The sequence below is a fragment of the Camelus ferus genome, chromosome 22 (assembly GCF_009834535.1).
Source record: "Camelus ferus isolate YT-003-E chromosome 22, BCGSAC_Cfer_1.0, whole genome shotgun sequence".
NCBI lineage: Eukaryota > Metazoa > Chordata > Mammalia > Artiodactyla > Camelidae > Camelus > Camelus ferus.
In genome coordinates this window covers 19,345,141-19,369,792 of record NC_045717.1, presented here as the reverse complement: position 1 = coordinate 19,369,792, position 24,652 = coordinate 19,345,141, and the positions used below count along the sequence as shown (strand labels likewise).

Here is a 24,652-nt window from a genome sequence, read left to right as displayed (position 1 = left end):
GTAGGCTCATTTTGAATGCCCTTGTATAACTTTATATTTAAAATGGAAATTCAAATATTAAAAAAAAAAGTCAGGTCCCTGTGGCAGATTCTTTTGCAAAGACAAAGAATCACTTTGCTGATTGATTTTTGGTGGAAAAATGATTTTGTTGTTGCAGATTAGGTTTGCTTAAAGTTGAGCCTAATGTAGCTCCAGGGAAACGATGGGCCAGCACAGCAAAAGCTCTCTGTTTGAGAGGTTTGTTCCCAGGTCTTTTCAAGAAGGCAAATGGGGGATGGAGGTGGGACAGGGCAACCGTGGGGCTCCCTTTTTCCGCACTGAAGCTTGTTAGCTCCCATGGGGGTCTGGAAGGGAAATGCTAAGGGTAAACTGATGGGTAGCAGACCCTAATTCTATTGTGCCACTCCCGGTGGTAGCCACGGAGGGCAAAACCCAGCACTCAGGGCACAGTCGGCAAGTGGGGGGCAGCACTGTGTGTGGAGAGATGGGTGTGGTCACTTCCTGAGCCCTGTGGGCCTGGGGGGCTGCTGGGCAGACATCACCCTGGAGGGCTTGAGGAAGTGTGGGAAGGCTGCCTGCCTGAACGTGCCTTCCCTCATCATGAAGAGCACCCCCAGTCAGAACACGGTGGGGCCTGGGTCTTAGATGCCAGAACAGATGGTGGAATGTCCACCTTCTCCAGGCCACGTGGCCCAGGTTGGGCAGGAGATCAGGCCTCCATCATCAACCAAGGTCAGGTGCAGGAAGAGAGTGGGAGGGAGAGAGAGAGAGAAAGAGTCGGGGGAGAGGGAGAGAGAGAGTGAGCAGGAGAGAGTCAGAGAGAGGGAGGGAGAGAAAAAAAGGGGAAAGATAAAGAAGGAGAAAGCCAGAAACAAAGAACAAGGGAGGGGAGGAGATTCGAGATGGATTCACTCCAGGCTGAGGACAGTAAAATGTTCTGGCTTTTCAGAATTGAAATCTTCTCAGCACCCAGCCTGGTGCCTGCCTGACATCTTGTAGAAGCCGCTCAATGGAGGGAGCATTTTGTTACATTCTCATAGACACAGTGTATTACGTTTAAAGATCTTTTTTTCTTGAAGAAATGCATGCTAGCTTGATAAACAAACTGTATCTTGTTTGTATTTTATATTTCTTTTTTTAAAACCATATTCTTTTATTTTTTTGGTGGTGGGAGGTAATTAGGTTTACTTATTTATTTATTCTTAGAGGCAGTACTGACGATTGAACCCAGGACCTCATGCATGCTAAGCATGCACTCTACCACTTGAGCTATACCTTCCCCCCAGTATTTTATATTTCCAATTCTGATGAATTTTTTTTTCATTTTTAGTAGTCAGCATCCTGTAAAATTTCTGTGTAAATCCTCCACTCAAGTATTTTCTGTGGAGTGTTTCTTATTGATTTGTAATTGCTTTTTATATATGTAGGCCATGACACCTTGTCTCATTTGCGGCAACCCTTCCCTTCTAATTTGCTGTGCATTTTACTTTGTTTTTGATTATTGTTGTTGTGATTGTTACGATTATCATTCCTACATGACATCTTGATGATAATGTAGCCAAACTTCTTGAATTTTTAAAATGATCTTTCCCATTGTTCTAATGAGCAAATAAATACTCAATAACCTTAACAAATTGGGGGTGGGGGAGGAAGAAAGAGAAGACAAGGAGAGAGGGTAGAAAGAAGCAGACAGACAGGGGAGGAGATGGGAGATAAAGAGAAAAGCTGGGACGTCTGGCCAGAGTCAGACCTTCATGGTACATCTCCACTGGCTCAGAGGCATCCAGAAACTCTGGAGATTTCTTGCTCTTCTGACACAACCTGACCTCATTGTGTTCCCAGGGAAGAATTTGACAGTGGCCCACTTTAGTCCTTAAATTGGAAATGAGCCACCACTCTGGCCCCCTGACAAACCGAGTCCTCATTGTTTGGTCCGGTGGGCCATTTAAGGGCTCCTCCAGATCTGCTGAGAGGGGAACAGCGGGCAGAGGCACAGAGGAGGCCCCTGATTGCTCATCATGTGGCTGAGCTGGGTCAGAATCCCTCTGAGACTTTCTTTCCTGGGAACGATCCACGGTGATGGCACAGACAGGATCCCCAGGAAGATCTGTTTCTGGGTTAGGGGCGGATTAGGTTTTTCCAACCTGCCACAAGCGCCTACAACTTGAGCAATGTCTTGCTAAGTTTGCTAACGTGGCTCTAAGAGCTAATAGCTACTCAGCCCTTGGATGCCATCTTGGGAGAGCCACTTGGGCATCTGGGCATCATCTTAGAATGGTCACTAAGCCTTTGGGTTTCATCTTGGAATGACCGTTGAGCCCTCAGGTGCCATCTTGAAATGGCTGCCCAGAACTCAGCTGCCATCATGGATGGCTGCCCAGAGCCTGAGCACCACCTTGGAATGGCTTCTCAGCCCTTGGGTGCCTTTTTGGAATGGCCTCTCACACCCTGGGGCCATCTTGGAGTTGCATGGTGAGGAACCTTTTGGAGGGCGGAGTATCCTGGGACCACCAGGAGAAGTGAAAGACACACAAGGGGAGTCATCAGAGCTACAACTACAGGGCCTTTGGGCACAGGGTTGGGGGGCTCTGAATTCTCATGCACGTTCATTTCCTGATTGTCTTTTTAGGGGCTCCCCAAAGAGACAGTGGCTTGGGCAGAGCTGGTAGAGCAGAAGGAAGATGAGATGTCCCGGTGGGGCTAGTCTACAGAAAGCAGCACAGCAAGGGGGCGGGGACGTGGCCGTGTGAGGAGGTAGAAGGCAGGGTCCTTCTTCCTCTGTGGTGGGCATCATGCAAAAGCCAATCGAAGCTCTTCCTGGTGGCATGCGGATGCCTCCCGCCACCCCAGAGCCCACTGTCCCCATCGCTACACCCCGATCCAATGGGAAGCTCCAGGCTGGGGATTGGGAGGACAGAGAGGCCAGTGGAGTCCTAGAGAGCAGACTTACGTGAAGGCAAAGGCCACCAGGGCCCCACTGACCACTATGAAGTCGAGAATGTTCCAGAGGTCACGGAAGTAGGCACCCTGGTGCAGGACGAGCCCCAGGTCGATCATCTACGGAGAGAGAAGAGACGGCACTCTGATCCCTCATCCCCACCCTGGGGAGCAGCACCCACCCTTCTAGCCTCAGGGGGAGGGGCCACAGGAGGAGGCATGGTAGCCAATAGGACCACCTCACCCTGAAGGGCTGGGACAGCGCCAGAGGACCTGGGGGAGGAAGGAGGAGCCCCTGCCGGAGGCACCTTCCCACTTCATAAAAGGCCGTTTTGACTCGCTGGCTCATAGGTCAAAACCTTGGGGTCCCCCTCAGCTCCTCTGTCTTTCACCCCACATCAGATCTGTTGGCAAACCTTGTTGGTTCTGCCTTCTGAACCTTCCAAGATTCTGCCCACTTTTCATCACCTTCTCCGCCACCACCCTGGGCTGGTCCCCGTCATCACTTGCCTGGACCAGTGTAACTGCCTGCTCCCAGTTGTCTCGGTCCCACCCACCTGGCTCCCTCTTCCCAGTCTGTCCTCCCCACAGAGGACACCTGTGTCCAGTCCCGTCCCTCTGCTCAGAACTTCCCATGGCTCTCACTTCACTTGGGAGAAAAGCCCAAGTCCTTCCCAGGGCCCCCAAGTTCCTGCATGATCCGTCCCTGTCACCTCCCTGCTCCGGTTTCCCCACTCTCTTCGCTCACTCCTTCCAGCCACACCAGCCTCCTTGCTGCTCTTCAAACACACTAAGCATTTCTCATCTCTGGGATGAGCCTCCTGAATCAGCGTGGCATTCGTGATGGTGCAGAATCCTCTGGAGTCCTGGCACTCACCTTGATCACCATCTCAAAAGTAAAGACGCCTGTGAAAACGTAGTCAAAGTATCGCAGCACCTGCCGGGGATAAAAGCAAGGCGGTGGTGGGTCACTGGCTTGCTCCAGCAGAGCCCCCGTGAACCTAGATATGGCCCACTGGGGTGTGTGGCCTCCAGAAAAGTCCCCAAGGAGCAAAGTCTCTACCCACAGGGGGAAATGCTGCAGTCACGTACAGTTGGGCAGGTCTTGCACTGCACAAGGGCCCCTCCCACCCTGTCCCAGGGCAATTTGTAGGTTGTGAATGGAACTTTCCAGCAGGTGGCAGCAAAGTCCTAACAAAAATCACTCTATTAGGATTGTTTGATAATTAGTGGGAAAGGTGCCTTTTTTATTTGCCCAAAGCCCTATATGGACTAGAGGTGGCCCCAGGGAAGTCCAGAGAGGACTGTATCTCTGTTGGTGACAAGTATGATTTCCCCAGTGCCTTGACCTGCTGGGCTCCTGGGTGAGAAACTGTTCCTACATGGGGTTTCCTAAGCATGACCAGCCCTCCAGGACTGACGCTGGGAGCCAACATCACTGCAGTGCCCATCTCCCTCCCGACTCCGTGGCCACAGCCTCATCAGAGTGGATTGATTCTTCCCCTCCCCACCACCTTACAGGGACTGGGCATTAGTGGTTTCTGTCTGGATGAGCAACATCCTGCACTCTGGCCCCTTTCCTGGTCATGCCACAGCATGTCTCCAGTGTGACCCTGGTGTGAAGATGCTGAGTGTGCTGGCACAGTGCCCAGCACGTTGTAAGCGCAGGGCGCTGACCCCATCAGATTTGCCTTGGAGAAGTAGGGCTGGTAATTACTGAGCATGGCCACCAGAGGGAGCCCATGAACATCCAAGTCAGGTCACAGCCCTTCTCTGCTCATGTACCCTCTGTGGCTCCCACCTCCCTTGGGGTAAAAGCCAAACTTCTCCGTGGCCCGCAAGGCCCTGCACAATCTGCCTGGTCACCTCCCTGTCCTCACCTTGTCACACTCTCCCCCTTGCTCACTCTGATTCTGTCACCCTGGATCTCCTCACCTCAGGGCCTTTGCAAAGGCTGTTCTCACTGCCTAGAATGCTCTTCCTCATGTTCCACCTGATTCCCTCTCTCTCCTCCTTTTTGGCTTGGCTGAAATGTTACTTTCTTAGTGAGGTCTTCCCTGGCAGCCTGGTTAAAATTCCATTTCCTAGTGCTTTTGATCTTCCTTAGTAAATTTATCCCTTCTCTCCCGCCCCCATCCCCAGCACTTACCACTTCCTGACAAATTACTTGTAATAATTATCAATAATCTCACCGTCTATCTCCCCCACCTGAATGTCAGCCTCACAATGGCAGGGATGTCTGTCTGTCCCCGTGGCATCTCCAGCTTGTACAGCACAGGGCCAGGCATATAGCAGGTGCTCAAGAAATGTTTGCTGAATGAATGCATGGGTAGCTGGAGCTGTACTGGGACCTGCAAGAGCTGGGCTCTCTGATCTGGGTGGTCACAATGCATTCCCATTATGCTTGAAGGGCCATCAGAGACCAGAGTGGCCAGCAGCACTGACTTCCAGGGATGGGTGGTGGGTGCAAGGGGCTGGAAGGATCTGGGAGGGCTGGAGGGTGGGTGGGCGAGCATTTCAGGTGCACCGGGCAGAGGGCCCAGCATGGGTAAAGGCCTGGCGCTCTGTGAGCTCTGGGAAGGCAGGGACCATCCCATACCCTGTTGATCCTTCATGTTTAGCTCAGCATCTGACACATAGTGGTTGCTCATTAAATAGTTACTAAATAAAGCAATGAATGAAAGGAAAGGAGGAAAGAAGGCAGGAAAGGAGTAGGGGTTCAGAGAGGCCAGGTGATTAGGTGAATCAAATTCTGAAGAGCTTAGTAAGTGGGGCAAGAGGAAATCAAATGTCCAGTAAATTAGGTTCAACCACACCTGATGTGTAGATCCTTTTGAACTACACAAATGGCAACTTTCTGTGGCTCAGTGGAATCCAAATCCAGGTTCTCAGTCTCATTTATCACAGGGAAATGCAAATCCATGCCCCAGTGAGAGTCCACACCACACTCACTGGGTTGGCTAAATGAGAGAGCTGACAGCACCAAGTGTTGGCAAGACTGTGGAGCAGTGGGAGCCTTGCACATTGCTGGTGCATGTGTCACTGGATCACCCAGTAAACATTCTGGCTGCATGTGGTGGGGCAGACCACATGCAGGTTCTATGATCCAGAAACTCCATCTCTGGTTTTATCCCCTGGAGAAAGTCATGCCCTGGTGCCCCAGGAGATAATTCTGGGGTAGGGGGTGTGGTGACAGCATTCAAAACTGCAGACAATCCAAGTGCATGTCAACAGGAAGATGGATAAACAAGTTATGCCAGAGAGTGGAATACTAAACAGCAGTGAAAAAGAATGGCTACTGCTAGCCACGACAACGTGTGCTCCTCCCGGAGGACACGACATGGGGGTGACAGAAGAGAGGCACAGAATTATTCCATCTGTTTAGTGTCAGAAACGGGCAAAAATAAATTCCAGTGTTTAAAGATGCACATGCAGGTGGGAGAATTAGAGGAGCTAAGAAATGCTCCTTCCAGAAGTGGAGGCTGTGACTACCTCTGGGGTTGGGTCTTTCAAGTTTGGCACTGTTGACAATAGGTCTCAGATCCTTCTCTGTGCTCTGTAGGGTGATGAACAGTGTCCCTGGTCCCCACCCTCTTGATGCCAGTAGCAACCTCATGCCCGCCTGAACTCATGACATCCAAACGTGTCTCCAGACACTGTCCCTGGCTGTGAACCAGCTCCAGAGGGGAGGAAGAGGAGCCGATTTAGGGGGTGCCTGTGGTTGGGGTCAGTTCTGTTCTACTTCTTGCCTTGGGTGGTGGTTACACGGGTTACACTCTTTAAAATCCTTGATAAATGGATCATTTGTGTTCTATGCACTTTTCTGAGACTTGTTGTAGATCAGCTCATAAAAAGAATTTGGGGGGCGCTCGTGGGAGTCCCGGGACATCAGGGCCACCGTGCTCCTGAAGAGGAGAGGGCTTTAAGGAGAGAAGCTTCAACCGGGAGGTGGAGCAGGGTGGAGCTGGGGGAGCCAGAACTCAGCAACTGTTCCTTGGCGGTGGGTCGAGCCCTGTGGGGTTCTCTATAGCCCCGGGAGCTACAGTGGCCCCCCGGAGCCCCTGATGCCCACCCCTTCCCTGCTCCAGTCCCTGCCAAGAGTCTGCTGATCCCTCTTTGGGATGCCTCCTCCCCAAGCGGGCTTCCTGGGTCCCTGGGGGAAAGTGGGCAGCGGAAGATAACCGAGTGCGGCCTCAGTCCTGCCCTGCTCCCAGTTTCCTCCAGGAGCCTTGTTCTAATTATCTCCTTCCATCTCCCCCATCGGGGCCCCAGGGGGCCTGCCAGGCCTGCGAAGGGAGGGAAAGTGCAAAGTAAGCTGCGGACGGGCTTGATTTATGGGACTTGCCAGCCTTGCCAAGGCTCCTAACCTACTTAGCGAGGGCGGCAGGGCCTGCTTCCCGGTGGAAAATGTACCTTTGGCTCTGGGGAAGGGGAGGTGATGGGGTTGGAGGAAGGCGCTGGGGAAGAAGGTGCAGCCACCAGTCCAGCCTCTGCCATGCCCTCGCCTGTTGGTGCCTTGGTTTCTCCTCTCGCATGGGCACGCACTCGTTCCAGCAGGACTCAAGGGGGGACATGCACACAGTAGGTGCTTGATAAACAGAAATGGTTGAGGGAAGTAGCAGGACATCTAGGGGAGGCAGAATTGGAATTCTGCTGTGTGACCCTGGATAGGTCACTTAACCTCCCTGAGCCTCAGTCTCCTCATCTGTCCAATGGGGATACCCCCAGGCACCCAGGGTTGTGTCTGGAACACAGAAAACATTCAATTGCCAGGGGCTGTTAGTAGACCCCAGGTCGCCAAAAGGAGAGCTTTTTATCTCTCCAAAGAGCTAAAAGTTTAGGCTGTGCTTCTGAGTCAAAATAACCCTTTCTTTCAAAGCTTCGTTTCAAGACAGAAAAGTCTGGTGAGACCTGGCTGCCAAGGGGATGGCCACCAGAGCACCCTTGCCTCAGGACCTCCACATTCCATGCAGGGCTTGTGCACCGCCACATCCTGCGGGCCTCACTACTCCCACAGGGATTCCAGCGGTTTTCAGCCCCAGCCACTCTAGGCCACCTCTTTCCCGCCAGGTGCACAAAGCCATCATCTCCGCGAAGGAACACCCTTCCTCAAGAACATCCCCAAAGGATCAGAGCTTCTCCGCCCTCAACCAGTAGCCACAGGGGCTGTGGCCAGGGGTGCCCCCAGCATTCCTTCCACCCTAGCTGTCAGCTTTTAGGATGCAGGAGAAAAGTGGCTGATGACAGAAGAGCCGGGCTGGGAAGGACCTGCCGGGTGGGACTCACGTTATTTCGTGGCGCGTTGGGCTGCACGGGGTCCTCGGCCGCCAGGGCGATGCTGCTCATGGCGATAACCATGAGGATGCACATCTCAAAGTAGCGCAGGTTCAGGATGTAATGGCACAGGCGGCGAAGGCTGTTGGGGACAGGTGGGCATGCAGAGGTCCACTCAGACCACAAGTACTGAGCCCTTTTCTTCTGTAATCTCCTTACATCACCCACTGCTACCTGAGACCTCTAACTCCCAAGGTCCCACACCCAACAGGGTTTATCAAGCTCCTATATCTGGGGGCCCTCTTGGTGGCAGAGGAGCCCTCGGCAAGGGGAAATATTTACACTCCGTTTGTAAGTTCCTATCACTTCCAAACAACCCTCTCGGAACATCTTAATTCACAGGCTGAGTTGAAGAAATACTGTCCTTGATTCCACAGGAGATGAAAAGGCATTTCATGTATAAAATGTCACATGGTCAAACACAATTGGGAAATTCTGGGTTAAGTAGAATTCTTCTTCCTCTTCTTCTTCTTCTTTTTTTTTTTAATTAGTTGAGTGACTTTAGGCAAGTTACTGTAGCTCAGTGCTCTGTGAAATGACCATAATAATGGTGCCTCACTCATAAGAATGTGAGGATTAAAAGAGTTAATATATGCCTGGTACACAGTTGGGACTTCAAAAAGTTAGTTACTTAAATTATGAATTGCAGGCCTTATCAGAGCCTTTTCTGTGCTAATGAGAGAGTACTCAAGTACTTAACCTCTTAAGTGGAGCTAATAATGATATATATGTTACGAGATTGTATGAATGGCTGCAGGGTTGAATGGCTAAGAACAGGGATGCTGGAGTCTATTTGGGTTCTCCCATTTACTTGCTGTATGACTTTGGGCAGGTGACTTTACCTCGCTGGGCCTCAGTTTCTTCATCTATCAAATGGGGACAAGCATAGTACCAACTCCATGGGGTTATTATGAGAATTTTTTTAATTTGTAAAGCATTCAGAATAGTGCCTAGCTCTGAGTAAGTGCCACATTTCTTTAGTAAAACAGCAATGTCAACCAAGTAAACTAGTAGACACACAGGGTGTATCTCCGAGAGGCAGTTTAGAGAAAGTAGTTTTCCCTGCAGCTTATTTAACATGATTCTTCTTGTCAAGAAGCATTCTAAAGGGCCAGGGTTTCAAGAAACACCCTTTGGAAAAATGCAATTCTAAAACAACCCCTGAGCCACTAAGACATACATGAGATAAATTTCTCCCCTAAATAATCCATCCTCCTCAAGGATGCCAAGACAGAGGGCCATGGAACTCAGAGACTATCTACTCAGAATTCAATCCCCGGTGCAGCAGAGCTCAGGGACAGGGCTGCCATGTATCGTTGTACAGGTTGTGTACTGCACAAGGCAGACATTTTTAAGGGACACCTCTCACATCACAGTGTAGATTTGGATATTTATGACAATGATTTTCTAGCTGATGGCAGGAGGGGGTCTCTTCCACAAAATCAGTACTTTGTGGTAAGTTTCTATCTTATATGACTTAAGAAAGGGGCATTATTAAACAAATCTGCTCAAAAGTCCCCTGTGGACTAATGGTCTTAGAGGCAACTCTCCCCTATTACCCTTTGTCTGGGTCTGCCCTCCGGCTGACTCCCACTGCCCCAGAGGGAGCCCTGGGCCCCTGCCCTGGCCCTGGGCCATACTCACGGGTTGGTTGTGGAGAGGATAAACATGGAGCTGTAGGGGGGCATGGGCTTGGGGCCGTCTTCCCCGGGGTCGTCTTCCTCCTCCTCTTTCTTCTCTTCCTCCTTTTTTGGCAGTGGGTCTGGGTTGGCGTTTTTGTTCACTGTTGGGACAAGAACCAACACAGGGCTCCCTCCACGATTTCCCACAAGGCTCTGGCCTCCTGTCTAGTCCCCAGATGGGCAACACTTATAAAGTGCCTACTGTGTGCCAGGTACCCTATTATGCCATTGAATCCTCACGTGACCCTATGAGGTTGATACTTTATGATCCCCACTTTACAGATGAGGAAACTGAGGCACAGAGAGGGGAAGTGACTTGCCTAAGGTCACACGACTGGGATGTGGCAGAGCTGGGATTTGAACCTGGGTAGCCTGGCCTCAGAGTGCTTGCTCGCAACCAATCTACAGCCTCAGGTCTCAAGGGTATTCAACACAGACCTGGCCCCAGCCCCTGATGACCTTCATACTGTCACTCAGAGGCAGAAGGGTGAGTCCCAAGAGCCCACTTTACAGATGGGAATACTGAGCTCTCCCACAGTCAAACTGCAGTGTTTCCCTCCATGAACATCCCTCTCCTGACTGCGGCGAGGAGGCACCACCCTCCTGAGCACTGATTCTGCAGCCTAGCTGTGCCTATGTGTCTGTGGACAGCCTGAGCCTCGCTGAGCCTCAGTTTTTTCATCTGTGAAATGAGAACAATGACAAGCTCCACTTCTTGGAGGACTGTGGTGAGCATTTACAGAGCAAAGTCATGGAACAGCTCTTGCATAGACCTGACACAAAGGAATTGCACTGCTGCTACCATCTTAAAAATAATAAGCTCAAGGGTTAAATTCCAAAGTCCTAGTGCTTCTCAGATCCCAATCTTACATGGGGGAGATTCCGTAGGGGGTAGGGGGGCAAATACAGCCAATCCCTCAAGGGGCTAGACTTGTACTGTCCAACATTTGAGATGTGGCTGGTCCCAAGTGTGGTGCACTGTCAGCGTAAAAGACACCAGATTTCCGAGCCCGAGGACAAGAAAAAGAGTGCAGACTATCTTGCTAATAATTTTAAAGATACTGATTACATATTGAAGTGTTAATTTTGCGTATATCTGGATATAAGTAAATAGGTTTTGGAGTTAAATACAATTTACTATTAAAGTTCATTCACCTATTTTCCTTTTTCTTTTAAAAATCATTTCTTTCTTCCCACCTCCCCACTTCCCTCCTTTCCTTCCTTCCTTCTTTCTTGTGACATGGCTACTAGAAAGTTTAAAATGACTGATGTGGCTCGTGTCACACATCCTTTGGACAGCGCTGGCCTAGAGGATCCTCTGGCTCCCTGAGATTTCCATCAGAGGAATCCATTGCTTCTCAGATATGGGGGCTCCCTGGCTCCCCTGTGGGAATTCAGGATGCAGGGAATATTGTTAACTGACTGAGCATATTATCTCAATCTTCCCAGCGGCCCCGTGGGGCAGGAACTAGGTCTCTACCCATTTTCCAGAGGAAGAAACTGAGGCTAGAGAGGCGGGGTCACTGTCCAGGGTCACTCAACCGAGCCTCTGGGGACTCAGCCCAAGAGGCTGGCTCCCCTGCCCAGTGACTGACGTGAGAGGCTGCAGGTCCTTACCTTGGATGACAGTGTGGTTGAGGGGGGGCGGGCAGGCGGGGGGGATGTCCACCGTGGTGTGGTCGGGTTTCCTGGCAGTCTTAGCTGAGTTGGTCTGGGTGCTGCTGGGATTGGTGACAATAAGGCTGTTCTCGGGGGTCTTGGGGGCGCCGGGGTTGGATGGGTTCCCAGGGTTGTTGGGCGTCCGGCGGCTGGCGGTGTTCTGGGGGTTGGTGGCCGTGGCGGGCGGGGCTGTCGTGGGGCTGGGGTCGGTGCTGTTCCCCATCTTGGCGGGGCTCTGGGGCAGGCCGGCGTGGCCGAGGCCGTCGTGGGGACTGGCCGACTCTGCGGTGGCCAGCTTGTTGTTCTTCATGTTGTCGATGTCCTCGGCCAGCGGCGGCTCTTGGCGGCCCAGGTCCTGCTGGATCGGCCGGGTGGTCGACAGATTGGGGCCCGACACGGGGACCCCGGAGCCCTGGTTCTCCCTGTGGCAGGCAGGCCAACGGAAAAGAACCCACAAGTGAGTTAGAACAGAGCAAACATTTCTGGATCCTGCCTAAGATTCCACCATTCAAAGGACCCGGAGGATGTCGGTTGGGGGACCGTGTCCTGAAACTCTCCCAGTGCCTTATTGATTCTCATTAAGAGATGAAGACCCTGTGTGTGCCCCGCCTCCTGCCGGCAGGGCTGCTGCCTAGAAATCAGAGGGGAAGAGAACTTTCTACAAAAGCCTGTATCTCTCTGACCCTTCCTGACCCTGCCTCTGGTCCCCCGTTAGCTCCTGGGCAGGACTGGAACACACGATGTTTCCAGAACACAGGTACACCTTCTCCCTAGGGGTGGAACTGTCTCATGGCTTTAAATGCTTGTAGTAAGTATGCCCCCCACCCCGATATTCCAGTTACAGGGAGAGCAGGTAATATATGTGCATAAACACAATAAAAAAATCACAAGAGCAATAATAACAGCAAACACTTCAGTGACACAAACTCCCAGGTGTTGTTCTAAGCCCTTGACTTGTAATAACCCCTCTGCCCTCAGCCCTAAAGGAGACAATTCTTAGCATCGTTTTACAGATGAAAAGACTGAAGCTTAAAGAGATTAAGTCTCTTGCCCAAGGCCACACAACTGTTGGTAAATGAACAGGATAATTTCTCACAAGGATACAGTAGGGTGGGCAAAGCATTCCCAGGCAGAGGAAATAGCCCGTGCAAAGGCCCTGGGGTGGTGGGGGCAAACTTGTTGAGTTTTAGGAGGCTGGCGGAGCATTGGAGAAGTGAAGGGGGTAGGAGTTAGTGCTTCAATTACTCAAATAATTAACACCATGTAGACAGACATGAGAAAGAAAGACTGGGTGCCCAGTGCATTTGGAGGAGAGAAAAAAGTTAAGGGCCCTTGCTGAGCTTTTTTAAACTCAGTGCCCTTTGGGGCATCAGCAACTCAAGGCAGGAGGTTTATTTTTGTCTCTCTTGTTCACAGCTGTGATTTCAGTGCCCAGAACAGGGCCTGGCACATGGCAAATGCTTGGTTACTTCTTGTCAAATGATAAAGGAATGCCCCCATTTTTCAGATGAGGACACTGAGGCCCAGGAGAAGTTCTACAGGCCTAGACCTCCCCTCAACCCCTGCCTCCTCCCATCTGCACACTCACCCCCAGCTTGCTGGATACCCTCAGGAGTCATGCCTGGGGTCTGGAGTCTGTCTGATGCTTTGCAGGCTACAGGCCTCCCTCCCTGCATATCTTCAGCTGGCCCCAGCTCTGCCTGCCTGTGCATGGATCTGGATGAACCTGACTCCCAGTTTGCCCTGGTTGCCTTCAGATACCTCTTCTGGACCCTCGAACCTCAGATAAGAGGCTCCATTGATCTCCCATCCCTGGGAACTGGCTCTGGCCAAGTCTGTTTCCCGGAAACACCAGGACATCAATCATTCATAATCTCAATGACTCCTCTCCCCAGAGGGCTCTGCAGCCCCAGACTTTTCTCTCTGGCTCTTCTTAAAGGCCACCCCTCAGTTCTGCAACCTGTGCCCCCCACATCTCTCCGAAGAGCGCACACTTCTGGAGGACTTGCCATGTGCCAGACTTGACACGTGTCAGCACATCTCAGCCTCAGAATAACCCTGGAGAGGGGGTAGAATAGTTATTCCTATTTTACAGATGAGGAAACCAAGGCTCAGAGACAGGAAGGGCCTTGCCCAAGGCCGCACAGTCAGTTGCCAGCAGAGGCAGCTTGGACCTGGACAACAGAGCTCCCGCGCCCCATACTGCTATCCCCACCTGACATTGCAGTGCTCTCACGGGGCAGTCTGAGATCTCCCAGAAAGCATTCCAGGCAGAGGCCAGTGCAAAGGCCCTGAGGTGGGAACAAGCTGGACAGTTCCCTGCCCCTGGCACTCACTGCCACTGCCAATAGTGGGAATCAGCCTCTGTTCTAGTTCAACTCATGAACTGCTGGAACAATCTGATGAGCCTGGGATTGTTACTGCTCCCGTTACACAGATGAGGAAACTGAGGCCTGAAGAAGCTGAGTCAGGCATACTAGGCACAGCAAGCAAAAGACAGTCCTCGGATTGTATCAATGCCCAGGAGACTGGATGCAGTCACAGAGACCAAAGCCCCTCGACGGCACAGGCCTGGTTCCCCCAGCCCAGTCGAGAACCCTAAATCTACCTAACACTTAGAAAATAAGAAAAAAGTTGGCCTCCCCTGGAGGGCTTCCCACCTGGCTAAGCCACCAGTATCATCTTCCTTGTTTTATTATTGCATTTTAACTTGCAAAAATCCATGGAGTTTTTAGTAAGTGGAAGAGAGACAAGTAATTTATTTTCAGGCTTGTCTCTCTGAGGCCACAGAAGGAGAAAGGCAGGCCCGGGCCAACTCCTCACTTCTCAGTCATATGAGCAGGTCCTAGACTGACACTTCAGAAGACAGACTGACCTGGGTTTGAGTCTCACCAATGCCACTTACCAGCTGTGTGATCCTCTGTTGTGTGATTTACCTCTCTGAGCCTCATCTTTAAATTGGGGATAATAGTAGTAGAATCTTCCCTGTAACTTGGAGACTAAAGTGAAGATCCTGGATCTTATTTGCTGGTGAGTTTCTCAGCCCGTTACTCACCCATAACAGGAGGATGACAACCTCACTGAGCTGCTGGGAGGAATAAATATGGTGACTGAGCTGAGGGCTAGATTACTCCCAGGCCTTGCAACCTGGAATTTGGAATTTGCCCTGTTGGATTTAGAACTTGCTGGGGACCAGGGACCCTTCATTCCTTCCAGTTTCTCCCTTTTGGAATGGGAATGTCTATTTTGTGCTGGTCCCACCATTGCATTTGGGAAGCAGGTAACTGGCTTTCTAGTTTTCAGGTTCACAGAAGGGAATTTGGCCCCCAAATGGATCAGACCTAGAGTCTCACCCACACCAGAGTTAGATGATGCAATCTGGAATTTCTGAGCTGATGCTGGGATAAGACTTTTGGGGATGTCGGGATGGGGTGGATGCATTTTGCACTGGGGATGGATGTGAATTTTGGGGAGAGGTTCAGGGGGTGGACTTAGATGGTGGCCCCTCAAAAATATGTCCACATATCTTTGTTATTTTGGGGGGAGGTGATTAGGTTATTTATTTTTTCATTTTAATGGAGGGACTGGGGATTGAACTCAGGACCTCGTGCCTGTTAAACAAGCACTCTACCACTGAGCTATACCCTCTCCCTATTCAACTATCTTTTGGAAAAACTATCTTAATCAGATGTAATTAAGTTAAGGGCTTCGAGATGAGATCACCCTGGATTAGGGTGAGCCGGAAACCCAGCGACAAGCGTCCTCAGGAGAAAAGAGAAGGGAGAGAGACACACAGAGAAGACAATATGACGACAGAGGAAAGGGTGGGGGTGATCCGTCTATCAGCCGAGGACTGCCAGCAGCCCTGGCGAACTGATACTGTGCCTGGGCTGTGAGCATCAGCTCTGATGGTGCGGATTAAATGATATAAATTCTAAACCAGTATTTCCCCAACCTCTTCCACAGCCCACAAAGAAATTCCTAATGCTAACCCAATCCTAGTACTTTCTTTTAGAAGTTTTACATCAGATGAAAAGCTGGCTGGGGATATTTTCTCATGGTGTTTATATACAGTTTGAAGCAGGGAGACAGCCCTACCAAAAAGCAGGCTCAGTGAAGTTACCACTTTAAGGAGAATCCAAATCCTTTGGCCACCATCTAGAAAGGATGTCCTAGCTAACGGCATTTGAGACTACGGCGTACGTTCTGTTAGACGCACAGCCTTGCACACAGGACCAAGAGCCCTTTGTTCTGTTGGAAAGGTGACCGGTGGGTCTTTGCTTTGTCTTGTTTTTGTTTCTCTCTTGGCTCTTTTTGTCGTGAAGTTTTAACAAGCGCAGCCTGCAAAGGCCCAACATCAATTTCAAGGAAGTTTCATTTCCAAGTGTCTCCAAGGAGAACTCAAACGGGGCAGAAAACTTTGAAGTCAGGCCCCTTCCCCCTTCTCTCTTGGGGATCTGCCATCCTCTGCCCGGAAGAGGCAGCTGATTGCATAATGCCTGTCCTGCACCGCATCCCTTTGCCAGCTAATCACTTCAGCATCCTTCTGCCAAGGGCTGTGGACAGCTTGCCCAAGGCATGCTCAGGTCTCTAGATCCAGAGGATGGCCCCGTTTCTTTGTGCCCCCACTGTCCTTACGACCTGCACGTGTTAACTCATTTAGCCCCCAAAACAACCACCATCTGAGGAGGTATTAGAATCAGGTCCATTTTACAGATGAGAAAGATGAAGCCCAGAGAGGCAAAGGCATTTGCCTGGTGTTACCCAGCTGGGAAAGGACTGAGCTAGACTCTGGTCCTAGAGATCTTAAGCTACAGCACCACTCAGGGAAGAAAATGGGGCAATGGGCGACTTGGGGTACATGGAATAGAGGTGCTGAGGAGACTGGCTAAGGCAAACTGGAGGTGCTGTAAGAATCAGGGTGGAAGCATGAAGCTCCTCCTTCCCTATCCCATGCAGAATAAAAGCTCAGAAGTCCATTATCTCTCCTCTTGCTCCTTTTGGGGAGTAGGTTGTCATGGTGATGGGAGCAGGTGGAACTAGTATGCAAACAGCTGAAATATTAATTTCAGGGTGGTGCAGGCCTTGGCAAAAGGTCCCCTTGCTCAGCCAAATCTAGCAGGAGGCACTGCCTGGCAACCAGAGGGTGGCGGATGCCCTGCGATCCACAGATTTCTGCTGGAAGTCAGAGAAAGTTCCATCCTTACTTTGATGGCCCTGGGGTGACACTGGGCTCTGCCGCCTGGTGTGGGGGATGAGGGGCCAGCAACTGTTTAATGATATGAAGTAGAATGTGCTTTGTCCACTTTTCCCTGGGGTGAGCCAGTGAAAGCTTCAGGGGAGGGGAGTATTCAAAACTGGGGAAACTGAAGAAGAACAGATGAAGGTAGAAACGGTGACTTGGGGAGACAGGGGGAACAGAAAAAAAAACAATTACATTTATTATCAACGTCCTGGAGAATCAAAAACCCAGAGTGTGTCTGGGGAAAGGAATGACAAGACAAGAAATGCACAGGGCAGACCTGTCAGGGCCACCGGCTTGGTCATAATACAGAACTGAAGCATCTCTCTAGCATGTTATGTTCTTGAATAAAGTTTTACCTTGGCCATTCTGATTTTTTTTTTTTTTAAAGCAGATGAATGGCTTGTCCTGGATTTTTTTTTTCTCTAAAGGTGCCCGAATCTTCATGAAATTTTATTTCCAGTGAGTGTTAGGATCTTTATATCAGCCAAATGAATAACACTTCTCCTGGCCACGGCATTTAACACGTCTATCAACAAGGGAGTTAGCAGTGCTCTCCTGGCGCAGACTTGGGGGTGGGAATGGGAAGGTATTTCCTTCCTCCGGAGAGGAGGGGGAACAGGGGCCTCCTGTGGGATTCGGGAAGGCTGCTTCTTTTCACACTCCAGCTACTGGCTGGCTTCCCGTGGGGAAACCCCTTTCCCTCTCTGGGCTTCAGTTTCCCCATCTGTAAAAAGAAGAAGCTTGCATGAACAATCTAAAAGCTATGGATCTAAAGTTGTACTTTTATGTCTATTGATGAAAGAGTCTTAATGATAATAATGATAATAAGAGAAATAGCTAAAACTTACTGAATGCTTATGACTAGTGCTACTACTAAAAATAGTTAACATTTACTGAGTATTGAATAACAATAATATTCATACTAATAATAGCTAGCATTTACTGAACACTTATAAGCCAGGCACCATTTAAAGCGTTTTACATGTATTAACTCATTTGAAACTGATGCCTATCCTAGGAGGCCGGTACTGTTCTTATCCCTGCTTTACAGATGAGGAAACAGAGGCCCAGAAAAGGGAAGTGACCTGCTGCGAGTCACACAGTCAGGAAGTGATGGGGTGGCAGTGTGACCTCTAGCACCAGAGTCCTTGCCCTTCACCACCAAGCTGCGCTGCCTTTCTGTCCCTGTCATTCTGCCTCCTTCAATGATAGGACTAGATAAAACAGCAAGGATGCTAACAACAGTAATATTAGTAATAGTAGTAATAATAATACCCACAGTGATCCATTAGTTCTTAATTATGGAGTCCTGTGCTAAACACTTTATTCTTCCCAAAATCCCTTCAGTGGCCTCCCATTTCCCTGGGAGGACTCAAGGTTTTTCTGGCCTGAAGATGCCCCCAAAAGCTTTGAACCCTGCTCTCCTTTCAATTCTGAGGGACAAGAGTGGCTTTCCCACCCTCCTCCCAGGAATAGCATCAGGTGAAAAAATGGTTGGCTCAGTAACCCCTGAAAAGAATCTAAATTTACCAAGCACTTACTGTGTGTCAGCCGTTCCTTCAGGCCCTTTGCATATATTACATCATTTAATTTCAGCAACGACCCAGTTAAGACCCTGCTATCCCCATTTTACAGATCAAGAAAACTGAGGCCCAGAGATGTAAAGTCCCTTGCTCAAGGTCACACAGCAAGAGCCGCATAATTCTGGAGGAAAGTTCTTGTAGAGTTTCTCTGGAAGGTACAAGGGCATGATAGTTTGCCTGCAATTTCTGGAGGGGATGGCCTGGGTTCAAGGTCACTTATTAGATGTGTGACCTCGGGCAAGTCACTCCAACTCTCAGTCTCCCCATCTATGAAATGGGGGCATGACAATGAGATCTATCTCAGGGGGTTGTCCAGAAGATGAAATGAGGGGCTCAAGAAGTTCCAGGCACACACACAGCAGGTGCCACTTTGGCTAATCTTATTATTACCCCCATTATCTTCGCTTCCACTTACTTCCTCCTCCGGTGCCTGCGCTCCTTGTCCTCCCTGCGTGTGTCCCCGTCATACGTGGGCGGAGGGCCGTGCCGGTGCCGCCTCCTCCGCTCGCCGCCATCGGGGCCCTCGCCCTCGCCGCCCCGGGCCGGCCGGCTGCCCTCGCGGTGCCGCGACCTCCGGTCGGCCTTGTCCTCCGGGCCCTCCTCGCCCGGCCTGCGGTGGGCGCGGTGCCTGCGGGGCTCCCCGTCGGCCCCCGTGCGGGGCGAGCCGCTGCGGCTCTCCCGGCTGCCCCCCTGGCGGTGAGCGTGCCTCCGGTGCGGGTCCCCCGCCTTGCCCCGCTCCGCCTCGCCCTCCCAGAACCCGGGCTGCTCCAGGCCGCCCTCCCGGGCGTGGTGGTCCGACTCGCGGCCGTAAGGCCCCTCCCGGCTCAGCTCGGCCTCCTGGCTGCCGGCCCACGGCCTCCGGGTGTCCAGGCCCACGGAGCCGCTGGGGTCCCGGGCCCGGTCGTGGTAGCGGGCCTGCTTCCTGAGGAAGTCCTCGGCCCTCTGCTGGCCCAGGCGCTGGTCCACCGCGGGCTCGGCCGCGCGGCTCTTGTTGGTGTTGTTGTTGCGGTTCTCCTGGGGATCGACCACCAGCGGCCGGTCCAGGTGGGTCTTCATGTCGGGCCGCAGGTGCCGGGCGTAGGCGGCCTTCCAGCGCTCGTCCGGGTCCATCTCGTTGTACAGCGCCTCCCGGCTGGCCAGCAGGTTCTGCTTCCGCATCTCGCTGGTCCGCTGCTCCCACACGGACTTGGCCGGCTTCTGGTTCTTCTGTTGCTCCTTCCTGCAAGGGAAGCGCGCAGGGGTTAAGGCATTGCTGGGCACTGCGGCCTGCATGGACCGCTCAGGCTAACAGGAGTCTCAGTCCAGGTGGGCCTCTCAGCCCTGTGGGTATCTCCACCCCAGTGGATGTCTTGCCCAAGGTGGGCACTTCTACCCAGATGGGTGTCCTGGCCCAGGGGGCATTTTATCTCACTGGGCATCTTCACCTAGGTAGGTTCCTTGGCCCAGACGGGCATCTTGGCCCAGATGGGTATCCTGGCCTGACAGGGTATCTCCACCCAACTAGGTGTTTCAACCTGTGTGAAGAACTCAACCTGGCTGGACATCTCGGCCTTACAGGTGTCTTGGCCCAGGTGGGCATCTCAGTCCAGTAAGGTATCCTGGCCTGGCTGGGTGTTTTGGTCTAATGGGGGTCTCAGCCCAGGTGCAGGTCCCCATAGACCTCTCTCTTCTTCTTCAAATTATAGCACATGGCCCCTGGGGCTGGTCTTGATATTCAAAATATTTTAACCTCTGAGACAGTCAATCATAATGGACACTGACCTGGAGCAGGTTCTGGAAGCCCCGGCGTGGGCACTTGGGAGTCTTGGGGCACTGCCCATCCATCCACTTGTGCAAAACACCAGTGGGGCTGTTACTGGGAGTGCTGGCTGGGCTGAAGGCCTGCCTGGAGCATACAGATTATCCCAGGGGTTCTTTGTGTATTGATAGTTTTATTCAGACCATCTCCTATAGGCTTGCCTGCCAGAGCAGGTACCTCCCTGGGCTCCCCTTTCATAGCCACCTCCTTGTACTTTAGGAAAGAAAGCCCCCTTGCCATTGTCCCATGATGCACTTCTCCACAGAATGCAAAAATCTCCGGACCACCCAACAAAGGCATAATGCAGAGCAGCATTGTTAACGAATCTTTCTTTAATCAAGACACCTTAACTCTTAGCACCTTCCCTCCTCTGATCCACCAGCAAATTCTGTCTGCTCTACCTTCCTGATCTTTCTAGAATTCAGCTACACCCATTATCTGCTCTGCCACTGCCCTAGTCCAGCCCCCACTATCTCTTTTGCAGGGAACAATGCGGTCTTGTCCAACCTAGCTGGCTCTCCTGGCTCTTGCTCTTGCTCCCCATGGTCTGCTCCCCTGATGAGTATACCTGTGAACAACTGAGTCAGGTCCTGTCCTTCCTCTGCTCAAGAACCCTCCATGTCTACCACCTGACTCAGAGCAAAATTCTAAGTCCTCCCCTTAGTCCACAAGGCCCAGCATGATCTGATTATCACTTCTCTACCCTCAGTTCCTACCCTCCCCTCAACCCTGATCCGCTCACTCACTCAATTTCAGTCTCACTGGCCTCCTCCAGGTTCTCTAAACCCCCCAGGCATGTTCCTGCCTCAGGGCCTTTGCATGTGCAGTTCCCACTGCCTGGGATGCTCTTCCCTCAGATCCCCCCAGGGCTCCTCCCTCACCTTCTTCAGACTTTGTCACTTTCTCAGTGAGACCTTCCCTGGCAATCAGACTTAAGATCACAACTCTCACCACCCCTAGCACCCGCTGTACCCCTCAACCTCTTATTAATGCTGTACCCCCAGCCACTAGAACAGTGCCTGGCACAGAGTAGGTGCTTCTTAACTATTTACTGAGTGAAAGTGGGTGGGTGGGCAGAAGCGCCTCTTCCTGAAGCTTAGCCTTGTCAGGGCCTGGTCCCTGCCCCCATATCCTTGACTGGGTAGGTGTAGAGGCTGAGGAGCCCAGATGACATCCCAGAGTGGGGGCACTTACACAGCTATGGACATGTTGGCTGCGGACAGAGGACTCACTTCTGCCACCTCCTTGGCTTTCTGGAGGGCGAGTTTCTGGTTGGCTGCCTCCTCTTCTTCTTGTTCATCCTAAAAGACACATGGATCCCTGTTCACAAAGCATGAACTGGGCCTCGGGGCCTCACCTCTGACCCTACTGCTAACCAGGGGCAACATCTGAAATGTCTACGAACAGGTTTGGCCTGGGGGTTGACCAATCAGAGCCGAGGTCCGCTAATTGGAATGGACGCCCATTGGTTAAGCGTACTGCTATCCCCTTTATGTAGACGCTTGATAGCCAGCTCATTATTAACCCTATTTTAACACACAGACGAAAAGAAAAAGAAAAAGACTCCCTTCCCTTCCCACAGTGGAGATTTTTCTGTACTTTGTCTCAATGAGCTGAAAATTAATGCAAGGATTTTCCTCTCACTCTATTTTCTGGGCCATTTAAGCTCTCTGAACCAAGACTTTAAAAAAAATACCAACAAGACCCCCACGTGCAGAAAAATTTGGCATCCCAGGGGCCCATCCCATGCACTGCCAACAGCCTCCGGAAGGGAAATCAGGAGAGGAACTGATATTCTCAGCCGGTTAGGTTCAGAGAGGAGGAGGATGGGGGAAGATGTTTTAAAAATACATACAGAAAAAGACGTTTGGGGGCTTTAAATCCTTCTTCAGCCTTCATGCAGGGCCTCATTCGTAAAACAGAAAAGCCAACAAAGAAAAAGCAAAGAAAAAGCAACGAGAAAGAAATGGCCAGAGACGACCCCGCCAATCAGAAAAGTCATGCGGCGGCAGGGCACCTCTCCCACCGCGCGGGGATCTCTGGGGCAAGAAGCAACCTTACCACCTCGGAAATGGTCAGATCAGGACACTGTCAGTGACAACACAGGGCTGGGACCCAGCTGGCCACCCTGCTCTCCCAAGGCCACCCCTCCTCCTGGCATCACACCAGCATTTCTCAGAGCCAAGTCCCTGGACCAGCCACCTCAAAAACACTTAAAATGCAGATTCCCAGGCCTCCAGAAGAACCCAAGCTGGGCGCTGGAGTCTGCATTTCCCCATAAGCTTGCAGGTGAGTCTGAAACATGCTCAAGTTTACATTACATTGCACGTGGTTAGGAGCTCAAGTTCTGGACCAGTCTGGGTTCAAATCCCAAGTCCTCCACTTTCTGCTTACCTTGGACAAGTCTCTTAACTTCTCTGGGCCTCACAATCTTCATCTAAAATTTCAACTCTCTCCAACTTTCCCAACCTCACTTTTCTCCTTAGCAGTTATCACCATCTGACAAACTTACTTCTTGTCTATCTCTCCTGCTAGAATATCAGCTCCATGAAGGCAGAGATTTCTGCTTGTTTTGTTCCCTGCTATGTCCCTGGCTCCTAGGCCAGGCCCTGTGCACAGGAGGTGCTCAGTAAATGCTTTTGGATGGAGGACAAAATGTGTAAAATGGGCAGACTTGCCTCCTAGGTTTTCTGTGAGGGTTAAATGAGATAAAAACACAGCAGGGCTTAGTGGGTCACATATTAAATGCCCAAGAAATGCTTGTGGAATAAATGATAGAAAGAACGTGGGTCGGGGAGGGGAGGGTATAGCTCGGCGGTAGAGTGCATGCTTAGCATGCACGAGGTCCTGGGTTCAATCTCCAGTAGCTTCATTAAATAAATGAACAAATAAACCTAATTCTTCTCCCTACCAAAAAAAAAAAAAAAAAAAAAAAAAAAGAATGTGGGTCCAGAGGAGGATGTCTGCACATCACAGGAGATAACTCTGCCTTCCTCCCCTCTCCCGCCCTCCTGATGCATCCTCTCTCCCATGTCGGCCCTTGAGGATGGGCTCTTGGAATCTGGATGAGCTCATAAGATCAGCCCCTGGCGCAGTGATGCCAGCTGGCTCCAAGTGGCCAGGACTGTGGCCGGGTGCTTAGGGTGGTGGAGACTTCTGTTCCTCCCCACTTCCCCAAGTCGGAGCTGGGCCCGGGAAACTCTCTCTCCCTCCTGCCCGGGCTGACAGATGGAGGGTTGGCAAAGTCTGCTCAGTTCGGTTCAGTTCCATAAACATGTCCTGAACACCTCGAGGTACTGGGGATGGGGCTGTGAAGCTGAGACAGGCCCCAGGTCTGGCCCTCCTGGGCTGAGAGAATGACCCTGTGCGAGTTCTCTTAATGTGATGCGGCTGCGGGCGAAAGGCTTAGGCCAGAACACCGCCAGCTCCTAGGATGCCTGACACTCTTTCCTCAAATTGCAACAAGGTGCCCAGCTTCCTTTGTGCAGTGCACAACCTGTACAATTGTTCCCAGCAGCCCTGCTCGTGGGCTATCCCAGGGGTGTGAGCTGTATTACTGAAAGCACGTTGCCTCCTCTGTGCCTGGCTGAGATGGACCTGACTCTCAGGGAGTCCAATGCTGCCCTAAGGGGCATTTGGTACCAGGTTTTGACGGGATAGTTCAACATCACTGACTATGAACGAAAACTGGGTTTCTCTTCGCAGTGGATAGTTCTCACTCCCAACCCCCTTAATTCTTCTCCAATCTCATTTCCTCTGCTCTTCTCTCTTTTCTGCTCTGAGAGGTCACACCTCTGCTCTTTCGGTTCCTAGCTCTCTGGCAAGGTTACAACCTCTCTGGGCCTCAGTTTTCCCATCTGTGAAATGGGGATCACAGTAACTTCCTATCGCTTATGCTTTCTGGTGTTTGGCATACATGAGGGGCAATCATATTTTCTTTGGTTGTTGTTATTTTCATTTTCATCATTACCTGCTCAGCTGGAGCTCAAAGGAAAGCTGGTAAGGTGTGTGGGTACAGAATTCAGGTTCTGGAACTTACCAAGTCTGGGTTCGAATCCCTGCCTCCCCTTTACCAGCTTGGCAAAATGAGAGCTCTTGGTCCAGGTGCCTGTTTATGCCAAGTGACTTATAAAGGCTCCCTTTGTTGAGCACTTACTGTGTGCCAAGAACTGTGCCGAGCGCCTGACATGCACAGCACGATGCTCTAACTAGTAGCAGCTATTATCATGCCATCTGGGGCCAGTGACTTTGCCTTCCTGAGCCTCAGTTTCCCCTTCTGCAAAAGGGAGATAACAGTGATGCCTGGCACCATAAGCATCATATAATCCTTTACTTCTGCCACTCAGTGGTGAAGTCCGGCCAGCTCCCAAGCTCACGGGGACACACACTGAGCCTCAGGACCTTGTCCGGGTTA

General features: G+C 51.3%; 1 protein-coding gene across 1 annotated transcript in view; it reads right to left on the bottom strand.

Annotated features, from left to right (window-relative positions):
* Positions 1–24,652, bottom strand: part of CACNA1A (calcium voltage-gated channel subunit alpha1 A) — a 268,920-nt gene that overhangs the window by 47,547 nt on the left and 196,721 nt on the right. The window contains exons 21-27 of the mRNA XM_032465487.1: positions 21,433–21,539; positions 18,856–19,659; positions 11,571–12,034; positions 9,916–10,054; positions 8,224–8,353; positions 3,815–3,874; positions 2,951–3,057 (exon numbers count right to left, since the gene is read on the bottom strand). Of these exons, the coding sequence (XP_032321378.1) occupies positions 2,951–3,057; positions 3,815–3,874; positions 8,224–8,353; positions 9,916–10,054; positions 11,571–12,034; positions 18,856–19,659; positions 21,433–21,539 (1,811 nt within the window). The remainder of the gene's footprint in view (positions 1–2,950; positions 3,058–3,814; positions 3,875–8,223; positions 8,354–9,915; positions 10,055–11,570; positions 12,035–18,855; positions 19,660–21,432; positions 21,540–24,652) is intronic.